This window comes from Rutidosis leptorrhynchoides, chromosome 5 (genome assembly GCF_046630445.1).
Source record: "Rutidosis leptorrhynchoides isolate AG116_Rl617_1_P2 chromosome 5, CSIRO_AGI_Rlap_v1, whole genome shotgun sequence".
NCBI classification, from domain to species: domain Eukaryota; kingdom Viridiplantae; phylum Streptophyta; class Magnoliopsida; order Asterales; family Asteraceae; genus Rutidosis; species Rutidosis leptorrhynchoides.
This window is the reverse complement of record NC_092337.1, coordinates 102,991,556-103,008,965: the sequence shown is the minus strand read 5'-3', so window position 1 is coordinate 103,008,965 and position 17,410 is coordinate 102,991,556. Positions and strand designations below refer to the sequence as shown.

The window sequence follows — 17,410 nt, the reverse complement described above, 5'->3', positions numbered from 1 at the left end:
CACATGGTGCAAGTGTGATGCGCAACACGAGTCAATCGGGTATGCGTATCATTATACATTTAAATTTTAAATTTTAAAATTATGTGTATGAATATAAGAAACCATAAACATAAACATAAGATTTAACATAATTGTCTAAAATCGTTCATTTTATTCAAAAACTCTAACATACTAGTTTAAATTTATGTTAAAATATTGATCAATTTTGACTTTGACCGGTTTTGATCTCCAAATTTGATTCTGACTCATAAATTAATGTTGACCGATTAATTAAATAGATTGTAGAAAATCCTAACGGACTGCTCATTAATGGAAATAATCAATGATTAACCGGGAGTAATCAGGGTTAAAAACCGTGATATAGTCTTCTATAACCCATATAACCCATCTTTAATGTATAAGAATGGGCCAACAGCGAAGTTTGTGTTACAATCATATAACTATAACTTTAACATGAAATAATCATCAAAAGCTTACTGAAAACAATGATCACGAGTATATAAAATTAAAAAAGAAAATAATAGAGAAATGGAACAATCAGAAGGTGACGAAGTAATGACTAATGAGAAGTTACCGATTAAATTACTTTATCTTTTTCTTATTTCGCAAAAAGGGATGATACATACCGATAATTTGATATAGTTCAATCCAATCTATTATAAGTACTTTTTAATACGTACAAATTTTGCTAACATTCTCCAATAATTTTTTTTTTTTTTAATGGTGCTAACATTCTTCTATATTTGGGATGCAAACATCAATACACCATTCATGTAGAGTCAATCGGATGATACATACCGATTCAAGTTACTGCATTCAAAAAATTTTGGATGCGTCTAAAATGGAAATGATTCATCCTAATTTTTATATTAGTTTTGTTTACATGCATCCATGTATTAGATATAAACTAATGCTGAAATGCAACAAAATGAATTCATGCATCCATAATTCTAACAATGGACAATAAATATTAGTTAATGCATCAAAATAAAATAGGATGTGTTGAATATGAGTTGTAGCATCAAAATAAATAGGATATGTCGAATATGAGTTGGTGCATCAAATTAAAATATATTACGTTGAATTAGAAACAACTTAACATGTTATGCAATTAAATTACCGGTTATTTTTCAATAACAAATATCATGATTATTGATGCTCCGATACATTAAATGGATGTATAAAAATGTTTTTTATTGAAATCGAAATAAAAGATCATGGGACTATATTTTAGGAAGCAGTTACCTCATCATAACTTTAAAACCGTCAAATTGATGATGGCTTATTAATTACTCCGTAATACAATAATTATCAGCACACCCTTTTTATTTCTTTTTCAAATAGATTTTATTTTTAATTATTTAATTAAATATGTGGCTTAGAAGTGTTCTTACCCAATCTTAAAATGAGAATGTTCTCATTTGAACACTCCTATATATATATATATATATATATATATATATATATATATATAGTGGTAGGATCAAGAGGGAAGTAACCAATCGGGGAGAAGCGGGGGGAAGCAAAATTTTTTTTTTTCGTTTTTTGAAAAACTTTGTTCACGAACATTATAGATGGGATGAAAATATGAACATTTAATAAAGACACTTTGTGATAAATATATAACAATTATCGTATTTTTCGAGCGTATGTTGAGGTTTTAGCTATTAGGGTTTAGATATTAGGGTTTATAGGGTTTAGATATTAGGGTTTAGAAATTTAGGGTTTAGGGTTTAGATTTAGGATTTAGATTGAGTTTTTAACACGAACGGTTTAGAGTTTAGGGTTTAGGGTTTGGTGTTTTGAGTTTATGGAATAAACCCAAAACACCAAACCCTAAACCCTAAACCCTAAACTCTAAATCGGGCTAAATTTTACTTCACAAAACATGGGGGAAAAAAACGTTCACATTCTTCACGGACAATATTATCTTGAATGTTATTTTTATCGATCGTTTTTCCGCCTAAATAATAACATTCATCACGAAGTGTCTTTTCTAAATGTTCATATTTTCGTGTGATCTTGATGCCGGAAAAAAAAATTCCAAAAAAAACGAAAAAAAAAAAATTTGCTTCCCCCCGATTGGTTACTTCCCCATTGATCATGCCCATATATATATATATATATATATATATATATATATATATATATATATATATATATATATATATATAGTAGACGGATCAAATGAGAACTTTGTTGGTGTGAGAACCCTGAGACCTCAAAAATACACCAAAATACACTGAAATTCGAGCAAAAAAAATGGCGGGCGAGCAAAAAACAACGAACTCGAGCAAAAATGGGGTAATTCGAGCACACAAAAAAAGACGGACGAACAAAAAATTGATAGTTGAACAAAAAAAAAGGCGGGGGAACAAAAATGTGTTCTACATTTTTGAAATTCGAACAAAAAAATATAGAACACATGATAGTCGAACAAAAATGTGTTCTACATTTTTGAAATTCGAACAAAAAAAAGGCGGGCGAACAAAAAATTGATAGTCGAACAATAAAAAGGCAGGCGAACAAAAATGTGTTCTATATTTTTGAAATTCGAACAAAAATATGTAGAACACATGATAATCAAACAAAAATGTGTTCTACATTTTTGAAATTCGAAAAAAAAAACATTTTTTGCTCGACTATGATTTTTTTGTTCATCCGTGTTTTTATATTTTTGCTCGAATTTCCTTTTTTGCTCGCCCGCGCACCTTTTTGCTCGAATTTTAGTGTATTTGGAGTTCCTAGAGTTCTCACACTAAAAAAGTTCTCACTAAATCCTCTCCATATATATATATATATATATATATATATATATATATATATATATATATATATATATATATATATATGGGGGAGAGATCAGGGATAAGTGACATTTTTGGGATAAGTGTATAAGTAAAATTTGATTTTTATATCTTTTACATTAAAGCTCCGATTTTTTTAAAAAAACAAAAAAAATTGTGATTAACTGACATTGTGTAGATTCATAAAAAAAGTTTTTTTTTTCAACAGGAGCTTAAAATGCATGTGATGTATGTTATCGTGTTTTGAGATTTTTTTGAGAATTTAGCCCGATTTAGAGTTTAGGGTTTAGAGTTAGGGTTTAGGGTTTAGTGTTTTGGGTTTACTCTGTAAACCCAAAACCCTAACCCCCAAACCCTAAACACTAAACCGTTCGTATTAAAAACTCGTTCTAAACCCTAATTTCTAAACCCTAAACCCTAATTTCTAAACCTTAATCTCTAAACCCTAATTACTAAACCCTAAATACTGTTTTTCATTAATCAAAAGTCATTTTTTCTTTGTTTTTTGTTAACATACATCTGATGCATGAAAAACAGTTAACATGCATCAAACAACAACTAACATGCATCAGATGCATCTTAACGATCCAGTTAAAAAAAAATTATTTATTTCTGAATCTACACAATGAAAATAGATACCAGCAATTTTTTTTTTTTTAAATCGGAGTTCTAGAACTTAAGATACTAAAATACAAAATCACTTATCCCCTTATCCTACCGGCACCCACTTAGTGCTGGATCTTTATATATATATATATATATATATATATATATATATATATATATATATATATATATATATATATATATATATATATATATTGGTTTACTCTATGGCTAAGCAATTTTAGTGGTTAAGTGGGGATAAGCAAAATAAAATAAAAAAAATATTCGTTTAGATTCATAAATCTGTATCAAAATGCTCTCCTAATCTATATTTTTATAAGCCAAAAACATTCGAAATCGTTAAAAAAATTGATGATGAATGATAATAATTGTGATGAGTGATTAACTTATCATTCATCTGAATAGTGATGAATGATAAGTTAATCATTCATCAATATTCAGATGAATGATAAATTAATCATTCATCACGATTATTATCATTCATTATCGATTTTTTCACGATTTCGTTAATTATTTTTATTTTTTTGTAGTTTTTGCGTTTCCTTCAATCTGCATATTAAGAGACCTTAACAAAATAATTTTTTTTTTTTTAAATTGAAATTTTACTTATCCATTCTTAGCCGTTTTTAAGCTTAGCCATGAATCGTGCCTATATATATATAGGAACAAGGGATCCAGTGAAACAGCATTGAATAGATCATGACGATCTTTTGTGAGAGTACTTGATCACAACCAACTTGTAATGAGTAAAAATTAAGTGAATGGTGTAAATAACACTTTTGGCAAGTATAATGAGTTTGCTGGGGAAAAAAGGAAAAAAGTTAAATGACAAAGAATTTTGTGAACAAGTATCATGAACATGTTTCAACTATTCAAGCTTGAATCACAATCTTATTGTAAACGGATGAAATTTTTTTTTATCCGTGTTAGTTAAATTTCTTAAATCCTTTATGTTTCGTAGTTGTGCAATACTTGGTGACCAATGTGAATTTTGAGACCAAGGTGAACTTGGGGACTAAGGGGTTGTTTACTCTTTTTATGAATTTGCCTCCGTTTTAATTTGCTTCTGTTAGAAAAAGGGTGTCTGATTTTGGGTCTGTTTACTTTCTACTTAATGATTTATTTTTGTACAGCTCTTAATTTAATATGTAAAATTGATATTTCTTTATCACTTAATCTGAAATTTGGTCTGTTTCTAGGAGACATAGAATCACACACCTAATCCCATTAAGAGACAAATGGAAAGATGACTTAATACAAAAAAAAAAAAGTAAATGTCTCCTACAAATAAACCAATTTTCATATTAAATGACATATTAAGTGACAAAGAACAACAATTTTACTTACTACATAAACGGATCATTAAGTAGAAGGCAAATAGGCCCCGTGTACTTGGTGATTAAGTTAAACTTGCTGAACACATTAGAGTTGAGCATAGGAGCCATTGTTGTTAGGAGAAATAGTGAAAAAGTGTAGTGCGAAAAAGTAAGGAGAAAGTTGAGAGAAAAATATAGAGTATGCACTCTTTGTGATTGTAACAATTTTTCATATTGTGAATTTTTCTTTTCGGAGTCTCGTGATTTTTTCTCAGCTTTTGTAGTTTTCACGTTAAATCTTGTGTCGTAATTTATTTATCGTTTTTCATTGAATTGAGTGTTTGGAACTAGTTGAGGCCATTTTTCCTAATAATCCAGAAAACAAGTATTTTTACTCAGATGTACTCATCTTGGACGGTAATACCATTAGTGTTTATGACCTTATCCCGAGTCATCTTAAGATATGATGTTACGTATGATTGAATCTGAAACCTCTTGTGAGGATTTCAGAATACCAACCAATAAGTTATTTTGTAATCATTTATTACATAGTGTTCTAGCTAACCCTAATGTCGACAACCTTTTTTATAGCTCGACTTATTTACAAATATTGTTGATAGCGATCTCCAAATTCACCATGAGCGTCACGACCACCATGAATACGTAATGCAAGTTTGGAAAACCGAGTAACATGACACAAACAAGTTAGACAACACACTTTTTAGTCTTTATAAACTTACTATACTTAGAAAACCTTAAATCAAGATGATGAAGAGCTAGAGTTGAGAAATACACTTGTCATATTTTCTATGTAACGTGTCAAAAAACATCTACAACATTACTTCTCATATCCCCATCATCACCGTTCACAAATCCAACTATAAATCAAGCAAACCCCACAACCCACAACAAGTGCAAGAATTAAAAGAAATATAAAAAATCATTCAAAGATGAAGAGATCAATGGGTGTAGCCATGTTAGCAATGATCATAATGGCTCTAGTCATGGTGCACCCAAGTGAAGCAATTAGTTGTGGTGACCTTGCTAATATGCTTAGACCATGCTTAGGCTATTTGCAGAAAGGTGGTAGCGCAAGTTCGGCTTGTTGTGCTGGAGCAAGGAGAGTTCAAGGTGCCACACGTAGCAAAGCCGATAGGCGAACGGCTTGTTTTTGTGCTAAGGGTGCGGCTGGTCAGTTAAAAGTTCGTCCAGACGCAGCTCAAAGCCTTCCAGGAAAGTGTGGTATCAAGACTGGCATCCCCATTAATCCCAACGTCGACTGTAACAAGTGAGTTTAATTTCACTTTTCTTCTGTCATCGTTTCTTTTTCTTAGAACGATAACACTCAGCTCTCCAGATCACCAATCAAATATTCAAATATACAATTTACACACCCATTAGATATTTCACAAGCGTGAGTCATCAACCATAACTCATGTTTAGTATTTGTTCAGTATACCATTTATACAACCGTTAGATATTTCGATCGGGACTTTTAGGAAGTACTCAGGAACTCGGAGCACTCGGATGTTGACTAAGTTTGACTTTGACCAATTTTCCGAGTAATTCCAAGTTTTGACAGAGTACTCCCCGAGCTGTCAAAACCGAGTACTCGCGCCGAGCAATTCCAAGTTTTGCAACACGTTTGAATAATGCAAAATAATGTCTTCGTGACTTATTATGTTTTTTTTTTTTTTTTTTTTTTTTTTGGCAGCATTCCTTGAAGTGGACGTTATGAGTTGAAGATCGAATAATGATGAAACGAGCTACGTTGTTATGTACTGTTTTGTAGCCTAATAAATAAATAAAATGTGTTTGGTTTTAGCTGTATGTCCGGTTGTACATAAGGACTACACGATAACACGAATGTCTTCTATGTTTCTCTGATAATATAGTCTTCTATAACCCATCTTAACAATGTGTAAGAATGAGCCAACAGCAAAGTTTGTGTTAGTATAATTATAAAACTTTAACATGAAATAAATATCAAAAGCATACTGAAATCAATGATCACAAGTATACAAAAATAAAAAATAAAAATAGAGAAAACGAACAATAAGAAGGTGACGAAGTAATGACTAATGAGAAGTTTTCGATTAAATTACTTTGTAGATGTTTGAATTCCGCATAAAAACAGATGAAAACTACATTATCAAATTTAACCATAAAAATATAAAAAGTAAAATTTAATTCTTTTTACCTGAGAAGAAAATAAGGATCGAAACCATCCCAAACCGCTACATTACCGCTTGCACATTCGTCGTGTAGTCTAACTAGAGAAAGAAAAAGATTATGAATCAGAGGGTTACCAAGGAATGGTTTAATAGCATCTTTAAGATCAGCAATTTCAGACACCAGTGAACTACTATTCTTCAAATTTCCTTTAAGAACGCATCGAGAAAGAGTATAAACACCAAGAAGATTCGAATAAACTGACAAAAACGCGTCTTTATGGTTGCCCAAACCACCAATCCAGTCAACAGTTTGTTTGCTGCCCTGATCAACAGCAAACGACATTAACCGTTTAAAGAATCTCCCTCCCCACTCATGTAAAAAGTCCAAACCGCCCTTTTCGTCTAGTGCTAAAGATTTTGAAATAGGAAGATTCTCTAAATGTAAACAACAAATCTGACAAAGAAGTAACTTTTCTTCATGATGATTATCAATCTCCTTGTCAAAAACCCGTCTAACAAGATCGCCTCTTGATACAACTTCGTTTGACGCACTTAATACCCAATTAGCAAGAAAATCGAAGTAGTTGACCCAATTATCGAAAATCGACGATAAATGATCGAAACTTGATATTATCACTTTGTCAACTTGACTTGGAATTACTCCATATGTTTCTGAAGTAAAACACTTTTGAACATCAACAGCAAGTTTGCTTCTAAGTGAAACGTCCTCGTCTTCCAGAAGTTTTATGCATGCCGACCACATATCGAGGGTTTTACAAGCGTACATGTTAACGATATCCTTTTGGTCAAAGCTGCTGGTGATGTGTTGACCAATGAAGTCAACTGTTTGAAGTAAACCAGATGCAACCATTGATTCAGCGGCTGCTTTACGTATGTTTACAGGCTCTGATGCATCAGCATGTTGTTTAACCAGGTCAACATAGTAACTAATGTAATTGTACACTTCGCCTAATCTCTTCACATGATCAGATTGACCCATAAACATATTAGTAAACTGTTTAACACAAACTCCCATGCAGCATAATAGTATTTCGAGCGTTTTCACGTGCCGAGTAATTTTGTACAGGGAAGCTAATTTATTCCAGAAGAATAATAAAGAATCGGCGTCTAAGTTACCGATAAACCTGATTTCATCGGGGCACCTTTCGTTGTTCGATTTCTGCAAATGAAGCAGATTCCAAGTGAAAAGGATTTTTAGAATGTAGCAAGTGCATCTGTGATGCTTTTCAACAGATAAAAGATTAACCATCTCCAAATGTAGATGGAGATTGATCCATCTGACGAAACCACTCATGACCCGTTGATCTGCTTTACAATCGTCAAAATCTGCACCTTTAAGAAACAGAAGAAGCCACTTCAACGTTGCGATACGAACTTCGTATGATGCATCTGACAAGGATCGAATAAGCCTTTTTTGAAAACCGATAAATTCGTTACTCGTTTCAGATAAAAATAAGCCAAGCACAGGGGCATTGTGTGCCCATGACATGATGGTATGTGTATCTTGTTTATCAACATTTTTTGATGTTTGGAACACACAATTAAAATATGAAGCTGCGGCCTGTATTCGACGTTCTGCTATTGTTGGGTCGTAGTGAGGTAACCCACATGAAGCTTCTGCATCCAAGCATTCTGAAGATAACTCGGAAAGAAGCTTGCAGATGGAGTCAAAACTTTGACTTTTATGGCAAGTTCTGGAGATACTAAGCATGATATCAAGCACTTGTAAGAAACTAGTGTTGAGCGTCGAACACGGGCACAATTTCGGGCTCCCGATCCAAGAACGCGTGACAAGAACTTGGATCAAATCATTAAGAATCTGATCTTTTCTGGAGATATCTACTAAGTTTCTACAATTAGTATCTAGAAGGGAAATTAATTGTAAAAGTAAACCGTGAATCGTGTTTGAAGAAGCTAAGTTCGTTGCAGAAGGTAACTCGGAGACTATATTATGCAAGATGAGAGGAAGTTTCTCGTTGGATATTAGGCCCGATAAAGCTTTTGATGATAGGACACGAACTCGCATGTTACTTTGTGTGGAGCATCTTCTGATGAAAGGCGTGAACAAGAACGGGTCCAAAACATCACCAGTTTCACTTGCAATAGTTGAAGGTGTGAGCCTGCACAAGAGAATTAACATGGGGCACAAGCTTGGATGAACAGCCTTGGCTAGGTTTGATCCCAAATGTTGCGGCGAACCGTCGGTTAGCAACTCGGTTGCAATTTTCAGCTCACTGTACAAGAAAGGATGCAGCGACGGATACCTTCAAAAGAGAGAATATAAACATTTATTACATTATATATAAAGTTGGCATTTTGACCCATTAGCTTATACAAGAATAGGTTAAATGGGTTACTAATTTCTCGAAGTTAACTTTTGTGCATGCAACCTTTCATATCACTTCACTTGAAGATTAGGTTATCAAGACACTATTACTGAATTTGTAATAATATCTAATGCTTAATTATTTTGTTACAACATAAAAGGATGATAAAAATATAATCATATACTGCCTGGTAGACCCAACCTGACCTACACATGAAGTTAACCCCTTTCCAAGCAAACCCATTTTAAACTTCTACCCGACTTGCCTATCTATCAACCCAAGCCCATTTTGAACTATTACCTGACCACCCTAAATAGCTACCTGTGGAACTCAATAAACATAAATGATATATGTAGGTTTAATATACCTGTGGAAAAATTCAAGCCCGGTCAATGCACGTCGTGCAGATTCTCGTTTGTGTACATTAAGGTATCCAATCATCCGACGAACTAAAGCAGTGTATGCAAGACAAGCACTGTTCCGAACCTCCCAGTAAGGTGAAGAAAACGAGCGTATAGCTATTATCATAGCCTCAGCAGAGAAGCCAGAAGTATCCGTTGCAAGATTGGTATCATTAAACGCTGCACGAAGAACATTAAATGCATGTACAGTAGGAATAACACCCTCATCTCGGATTTTTGAATCCAATCTACTACCATTCATTTCAGATTCTTGTTTCAAATTAATTGATCTTGTTGTAGTTTGATCTGACATGGATTTGTTGGCTAAATCGATTAACCAACGTAGGGCCCGTGGGAGGAGTCGTTTTGGTGTTCCTTCGGGTTCTGATAAGAAGAAAGCGATGAATGCGGCTGGTATACCTGCACTTCTTCTTAGTAAGTCGTCGACTGTTTGTTCCTTGGCTACTGTTCTTTCCATAAGCTGTTCCATCCAAGATTCGGTTAACTTGCCGAGTCTGATAAAATAGAGACAGTGTTAGTATCAAATACATTCAAGGTTGTATAGGTCGCGAGTCAGGGACGAGTCGGTCAGAGCCTTTAAGGGACGAGTCGGTCGAGTCAGGGACAAGATGGAGTTGAGTCGCGCGTTGAACAACGTTGACTTAAGTGGTAAAAGAACTAAATGTACATATATTACACATAAATATATCAAACATAAAACATAAATATTTCAAACTTAGATATATGGCACTAAATCTACTTTTAAATTTTTTTACCTAACTTCGACTTTCACCAACTTTAACCGACTCAGACCTTACTCGGCCAGACACGGCCGATTCAGCCCGGCTTTGACTGCCTTTTTAGCATTGACCGACTCCGACTTTTAAGGCGTTTTTGGGAAGTTGGGACGGGCTAATCCCCGAACTAACCTGCCGGCCGACTTATACAACAGTGCCTACATTATCCGAAAACATGGTAATGATAGATACCGACCTTAGATTGTCTGAGCAAAGTAAGCGATTGCATAGAGCAGTAAACCCTGCTCTCGTTTTATCAATTGCACCGTTATGTTTCATTTTCATGAGGACCTCTAGGAAGTGATTTCCGATAGTCTCTAGTTGTTTGAAGTCGAGCACAACATCGTCGGACATGCTTCCACCACCTTCAGGGTCAGATACGTCGGAAGTAGGCAAAGGAACTTTCCTTATAATAGTTCCAAGAAGAAGACTCACCTGAGATAGCAAAATAAAGAGTTGCCAATTAAGGGATTGTTTAGTTATGGATTTTGAAAGTAAGGTGATCATGTGATATTGAATAATCAAATCAGGTAATCAGCTATAAGATAAAATGGTGTAGAAGATAATGTTTATTGTGTGTGTGCCCGTTTTAAGTTCTACTATCATGTTTTGGATAGAAAAAAACCTTGATAATAGCATGATACATAGACGTAATAGATAAATGAGCCTATACAAGTAATCAAGGTTGTAAAAGTCACGATTCGGGGAAGAGTCGGTCGGGACCTTGGAGAACGAGTCAGTCGAGTCAAGGACGAGACACGGACGAGTCGGGCATTGACCAACGTTGACTTTTAGTAAAAAATAAATTAAACATATATATAATACACATAAATGTATCAAACATACACATAAATATTTCAAACATACATATATAGCACAAAAAAAATTTACCTTACTTTGACTATTACCGAGTTTGACCGACTCAGCCCCGAATCTGCCAGCCTGAGTCTGACCAGACTTTTTAGCGTTGAACAACTTTTAAAGCGTTTTTGGGCGAGTCGGGACAGACTAAGCCCCAAACTGACACGTCTGCCGACGGCCGACTTTCACAACAATGCAAGTAATTCTATTCAACCATTTAATAATCAGTGTTGTAGTAGCTAGTATCAAAATTAATAATTAAAATCTGTTATAAATCTATCAGATTATTAGTACAAGCAGACATTTTTACCCAAACACTAGACATTGCTTGCATGACTTCACATAACCACTTTCAAAAGCACACATCCAACAAACCCGTGGGCATTATTAAGAACGTATAACGAAAATCAAGTACATATCCAAAAGAAAGCATATCAAGTACCTCTTTCATCGCAAGCCAGCAACCAACCATCACAACCTGATTAGTGGGTCCAACATCCTGCACCAATTTTGAATCTTCCGTTTCTTTTTCCGTTGCAGGTACAGAAATATCGACATCATCACTCGCTTCCCAGTCGTATGAATCATCATTCACGAGGTCGTCCATATCCTCAGGTAAGTGCCAAGCATCAGCCGAAACAACAGAAAGCGCCATTGAAGTTATTCTCATGACCAGCTCCAGCAGTTTCTCGAGTGCGTATTTCATACCAGTAATATTACTCGACATGATATCCGTTTCCCAATCCAGCTCTTCAAAAGTATAACGAAGTGTGAGCAACACACCATGAACAAAACTATCCCGACATGCATCAGAAAGATCCTTTTCTCCCATTTCAACAATCGAACGCAGCCAATCAACAAGTGAAATCATATATTCTACAACAGGAGAGTAAGTTGTATTATCTCCGTTCTCCAATATGGATTTTTGTGAAGAAAAGGTAACAAGATTACACGACGTATTAACAACCCAACCGAGGTCCAAAACATATTTCCTAAAAAGAAGCCGCATTGTCAATGCTCCAGCGTCACTTTCTCTAACACGAGGACTACAGACTAATTTCTTAGCCCAAATGATTACTTCTTGAACCATGTTCGTAGTCGAGATCCCAGGAAGTGGGGTCGGGAAATGAAGAAGTATTCGAAAAGAATTTTCTCGAAGCCGATCCCAACTGTCAACGATGGAACCTACAAGCAACAAAGTTGCTTCAGGTGATATAAACCCTGCATCGTACGGAGTCATTAAAGCAACTTCGGAAGCAGAATCGTGTACAATCGACCAGGTATTGTTCATTATCAATATGAGCTCTGTCGCCATTATTTTCCTCTCGTATGGAGCAGAAGGATAGCATGAGAAAAACAAAAAGCTACTCAACCACTTCATAAAATTAAAAAGGTCGTTTGCTTTCTTAAAATTGTCATCATCTGTTACTTTATTAACGACAGAAGGTTGCCAGTTTCCTTGCCTGATTTGTCTCTCTAAAGCTGTCCGAACGCGAGAAAAGAACTTTCTAAACAAACTGGTTAATTTCATCTGAAAAGACGTTGAAGAACACCTCATGTTCAAAGGCATTGCTTCTTTCATCATACTTAGCTCCAAAGAAGACGGCAGACTGGCTGTTTTAGGGTTTAGAAACAACGAATCTACTGCGTCGGTGCGAAGTGACTCGTCAACATGAGTCAACGCTAAAACGAGCCACTTTACAAGCACCTTAACCTTTAGTCCCTTTACACAAAGAAGAGCATAATCACCATTCTCATAACTATCAACATCTCCTTCAATTAAAGCAAGAGATCGAGAAACTTTGAGCAGTGAAACCAATACTGCCACCTTCTGTTCAACTCTAAGATTCATGTTTGCACCATAAACATCCGGAAACGAGTTTACAGTGTTTTCTCCAACAGGTCCAACAGAGATAAAAGCGAACATTGTGAATATACTATCTACATCAACTCCAAGTATCACCGGAAACGCGTATGTGTTCAAATTTGACCTTAGCTTTGACTTATTTGAAGCAAGTCCGTGCAGAAATGGCGGTAAACAGGCGTTTCTATAATTCGTATACCCAGTTTCCACACCATCACTACTCCAAAACTCGTCACGCAAAGATTCAAGAAAGCATTTCAAGAAACTTGTGGCAGCACAACATACATCATCATCAATGTATGCCCAAGCTGTCTCAAACATCATATCAGGACTCATTTCTAAAATCGTTTTCGCTCCAAGTCTCTTTGTAAGTAAAGCTAACGGGATATATCTACCCTTACAACGTGAGCCCATACGAAGAAGATTAGATGCAATCTTTCTTAAATATAACTGAATTGTCTCCTTACCATCAGTCGAAGGGCGACTAGATTGTATATCTAAAAATATATCAAAAATCAAATGAACCTGTTTGACAGTTTGACTTAATGGGTCCTCCAGGTTATTCCATATAATTCTCAATATTTGGCCACTAGTATCATCCGAAATTGAATCATGATTCTCTAAAACGTCAGGACTAGTTAACATCAAAGTTTTTATCTGCTGTAGACATATCTGCATCACAGTCAACGCATGAAAATTGAAGTGACTATCAATGGGATTTTCACAATGTTTGCATAACTCAGGCAAAATCCCATCATAAAGTATAGTTTGACACGTTTTAGAGCCGCATACAAATGGAGTATTAAGTAATGTTCTAGGGACTGATGTAAGAATTCCTCTTATCAAACAAAGCCTACTAAGTAACGAAAATTCACAAATTTCCGAAAACATATTTCCTTTATATGGAATCTTTGTAATCACACAACGAAATGTGTCACTCAAACTTGAATTGTAATTAAATATACCTTCAATAATCACCAAACCAAGTTCTTCTGGAATCAGACACACTTGTAAAGCTGCACAAAAGCCCACACCTGCAGCCACAAAACTCTCTCTCGAAAAATCTTCCGATTTCAAAACAGTCAGAATCGTAGTCAGAATCATTTCAATGATATTAACATCATTTACTTCATTCGAACAACTGAATTTCGCAGGGCACCGTTGAAGCAAGTAATAAATACAAGACAAAGCATCTTGACATTGTTCCATTACAATCGGTGAGGGTCTAGAACCATCTTTAGTCTCAGAAACCACACTATTCAGTCCATAAACAACATCTAATCCCATCAAAACAGCACATTCTTCAATAACTTCAACCAAATACCCTAATTTAGGTGAACTCATCATCGATAAACCTACACGCGAAACACAAAACCTCTTCCGCTTCTCATTCGGATTCGCATTATCAACATTCGCATACTCACCACATAAAACACGAAAACAATCACTAATAACATATTGAAAATCACGCGTTTTCGCAAGTACTGAAACTAAAGTTCGATGTAAAGGTACCGAATTTTCGAGAAACAGGATCTCAAGGTAGAACTTAGACGCTGTTGAAACGATGGTTTCGGTACCGGTTTTAAGTAAATCGGCGAAAGCAGCAGCGAGATTTTTAGCGTGATTGAGCTGTGCGTAGGTTGAATTGAGTGAAACGAGGTCGTTTAGTAATGAGTAGAATACATGAACAGAAGTTTCGTTATTTTGAAATGAAGGTGAGTTGATGAAATCAGCTAGGGTTTGTTTGTAGTATTGAGGGAAAATGATTGCGCTGTAAGTGTAACGGTGACGATGCTGTAATGCTCTCCAATTTGCAGACATGATTAGATTGATTGAAGAGCTAGGGTTTTAGTTGAAGATGATAGAAAAAGTGGTGGTATTAGCTTTGTGGAATATCTCTCTCCCGGCGGCGCAACGGCGGCTAGAGAGAGATGCGCGGTGGTTTTGTAAATGAAGATACGGCGGGGAATTTGGATCGAGTTTTTAGGGTAAATTGTATTCTTATTAAATAAATTTATTTTTACTAATATCAGTGTGTTATCCATGACACCTGTTATGAAATCACATTGTTGTCACATTAGCGCCACCTCACCAATTTATTTCTTTCACTTAACCCATCACAGTCACTAATATCCATGACATACCCATTTAACATCAAATGGACAAAATGCTTCAGCTCCGTAGTTCAATATGCTCAACATTGATTTTTTGAAGGACGGTCATTTCAACGGCTTGGTAAAGAAGCTTGCTAACATTGAAGTCTTTTAACGGCTTGGAGAAGGAAGCTACTTTCACGCTGTCTAATACCTAATGAGAATTATTCTCACACACCATTTTTTGATCCATTTACTATTATATTATATTTTTAATTATACTTAAAATAATAATATAAATTCAACTCATTAATTTAAGAGTATAACTGTGAATTAATAAGACAAAAGTGTTGATGGATCAAAAAGTGGTGTGTGAGGATCACCTTTCATACCTAATTACTTCGTACTATATTTCTTGTTGAAATAAAAAATTAAATTAAAGTAGATCGTGCCAAGTAGACCGACGGACTAAGGGAAACGCACGGTTATAACTGGTCTTAGTGATACTATGTACAATTTTATTCGGATCAACGTGTGATTGACATATTCAACGATCTGATCTTTGATACATTCATTGACATAAGCTGTCACGACCCTACTTTTTCCGTTATCTTTTTCAGTTAATTATTTAATGGTCGTTAACTGTTAGTGTGCCACGTCATTTTTATGACCTATATTATTATTTTTGTAATAATATATATATATATATATATATATATATATATTAATTATTATGTGTTATGTGAATAGTTGTATTCATATTTTAAATTTATACGTTTCTACGTCTAGCGGATTTCCATCCGGCGAATCTTTTTGGTTTTCAAACCAACGGTCGAGTTTTTGAGACATTTAAATCCTAAATAATTTAAATATGATATTTTAAGATCATATTATTATATAGTGTATTTATATTTATTTTTCGTCGCGCGTTTGGTATCTTTCCGAATTTTTAATCGCGTAAGTGCGTTTTCGCGTTTCGGGACTCGTTCGGGCTTTCGGGCCATCAGGAATTTACATTTAAGTGAGATGGACCAAGTGGGGCCCACCCCACTAAGAATTTCGGCCGAAGCCTCATGGGAGGGGGGAGTAATTCCCTTGATTTCCTTTTTTGACAATTTATTTTATCATTCCACAAATAATTCCCTAAACCTAATTTGCATTTTTCTCTCCTCCTTCTCCCTCCTTGGCCGTCGCCATTCATCACCATATCATCATCATCATCAACCAAAATCAAGCTTGGATCAAGAGATCATCTACATAAACGCGTTCCTCGTTCCGTTCTCTACGCGATAACATTAATCGTTTCTCGATTAGGGTATAAACCCTAACCCTAGAACTTTCAATTTTTCATTTATTTTCTGTATTTTGATGATTATTTAGTAGTATGATGTTTGTGGATTATTGTCATGGTGTTTGTATGCATAGATGTACTCAAAATCACATGTTTTCGGTTTGTAAAATTCTGGACAGCAGCTAATTCGTGTATTCTGAGTTTGTGACTGATATAAATGTTAAAATAAACTATTTAGATGAGTTCCTCTCATCAAGACATTAATTTTAGACTCCGGATTCATGTCGTTTCGATTCCCGGAGCCCTTGTTATGATCGAATTAGTATTTTGTTAAAATTGAAATGTGGATTGACATGAAACCAGGTTTGGTCCGACTTTGTGACCTTCCTTGGAGTCTTTAGGGTGTGTTAGTGTGTTAGGACTGATGGTGGGACGAACTTTCATGTTCGGGTCACCTAAATCCGAGCCACGGTTCACCCGTTATGACTAAAACACGGTTTTGAGTAAATTGAAGGTCCAAGTGGTGTCATGGCTGATTACCACGACTTGAGGACTGTTCTTGGTGTGTTCTTGAGTGCACCATTGTGTCGGGTGGTTTGAATAGGCGGAGATGCATATAAGGCTCGCCAGAAATCGACACCCGGGGCTCAAGATACGACCCGATGAACTTTTGAATTAAAACTTATGATTAATTCTAAAACTTATGATAAAAATAATGAATTTCATTATTAATTAATTACTTATTGTTATAATTCAGTAGGCTTATAACTACCTTTAATGGTTATAAGAACAAAGAGAGAAAAGAGAGAAGAAGGAGAGAAGAAATATTGA

At 35.0% G+C, this 17,410-nt stretch overlaps 2 protein-coding genes across 3 annotated transcripts; one reads left to right on the top strand and one right to left on the bottom strand.

The window, feature by feature from the left end:
- The first annotated feature begins 5,700 nt into the window (after window positions 1-5,700).
- On the top strand, window positions 5,701-6,474 carry LOC139848890 (non-specific lipid-transfer protein AP10-like). The gene is made up of 2 exons (XM_071838571.1): window positions 5,701-6,038; window positions 6,465-6,474. The coding sequence occupies exons 1-2, from the start codon at window positions 5,701-5,703 to the stop codon at window positions 6,472-6,474; spliced, it is 348 nt and encodes a 115-aa protein (XP_071694672.1).
- A 357-nt stretch (window positions 6,475-6,831) lies between these two features.
- LOC139846866 (uncharacterized) lies at window positions 6,832-15,083 on the bottom strand. Of its 2 annotated transcripts, XM_071836411.1 has the most exons (5): window positions 14,161-14,268; window positions 11,774-13,867; window positions 10,667-10,905; window positions 9,640-10,188; window positions 6,832-9,209 (listed from the first exon to the last, which is right to left on the bottom strand). In XM_071836411.1, exons 2-5 carry the CDS (start codon window positions 13,838-13,840, stop codon window positions 6,947-6,949), a joined length of 5,118 nt encoding a protein of 1,705 aa, XP_071692512.1. In that variant the 5' UTR covers window positions 13,841-13,867; window positions 14,161-14,268; the 3' UTR covers window positions 6,832-6,946. The 2 variants fall into 2 exon arrangements, with proteins under 2 accessions (XP_071692512.1, XP_071692511.1); XM_071836410.1 differs by having other exon boundaries at window positions 11,774-15,083.
- Window positions 15,084-17,410: the final 2,327 nt, after the last annotated feature.

Coding starts and splice junctions, on each gene's coding strand:
- LOC139846866 (XM_071836410.1), bottom strand. CDS start 15,016: ATGTCTGCAAATTGGAGAGCATTACAGCATCGTCACCGTTACACTTAC. Junction 10,906..11,773: donor GCTGGCTTGCGATGAAAGAG/GTACTTGATATG, acceptor TTGCTATCTCAG/GTGAGTCTTCTTCTTGGAAC. Junction 10,189..10,666: donor CTTTGCTCAGACAATCTAAG/GTCGGTATCTAT, acceptor CTATTTTATCAG/ACTCGGCAAGTTAACCGAAT.
- LOC139848890 (XM_071838571.1), top strand. CDS start 5,701: ATGAAGAGATCAATGGGTGTAGCCATGTTAGCAATGATCATAATGGCT.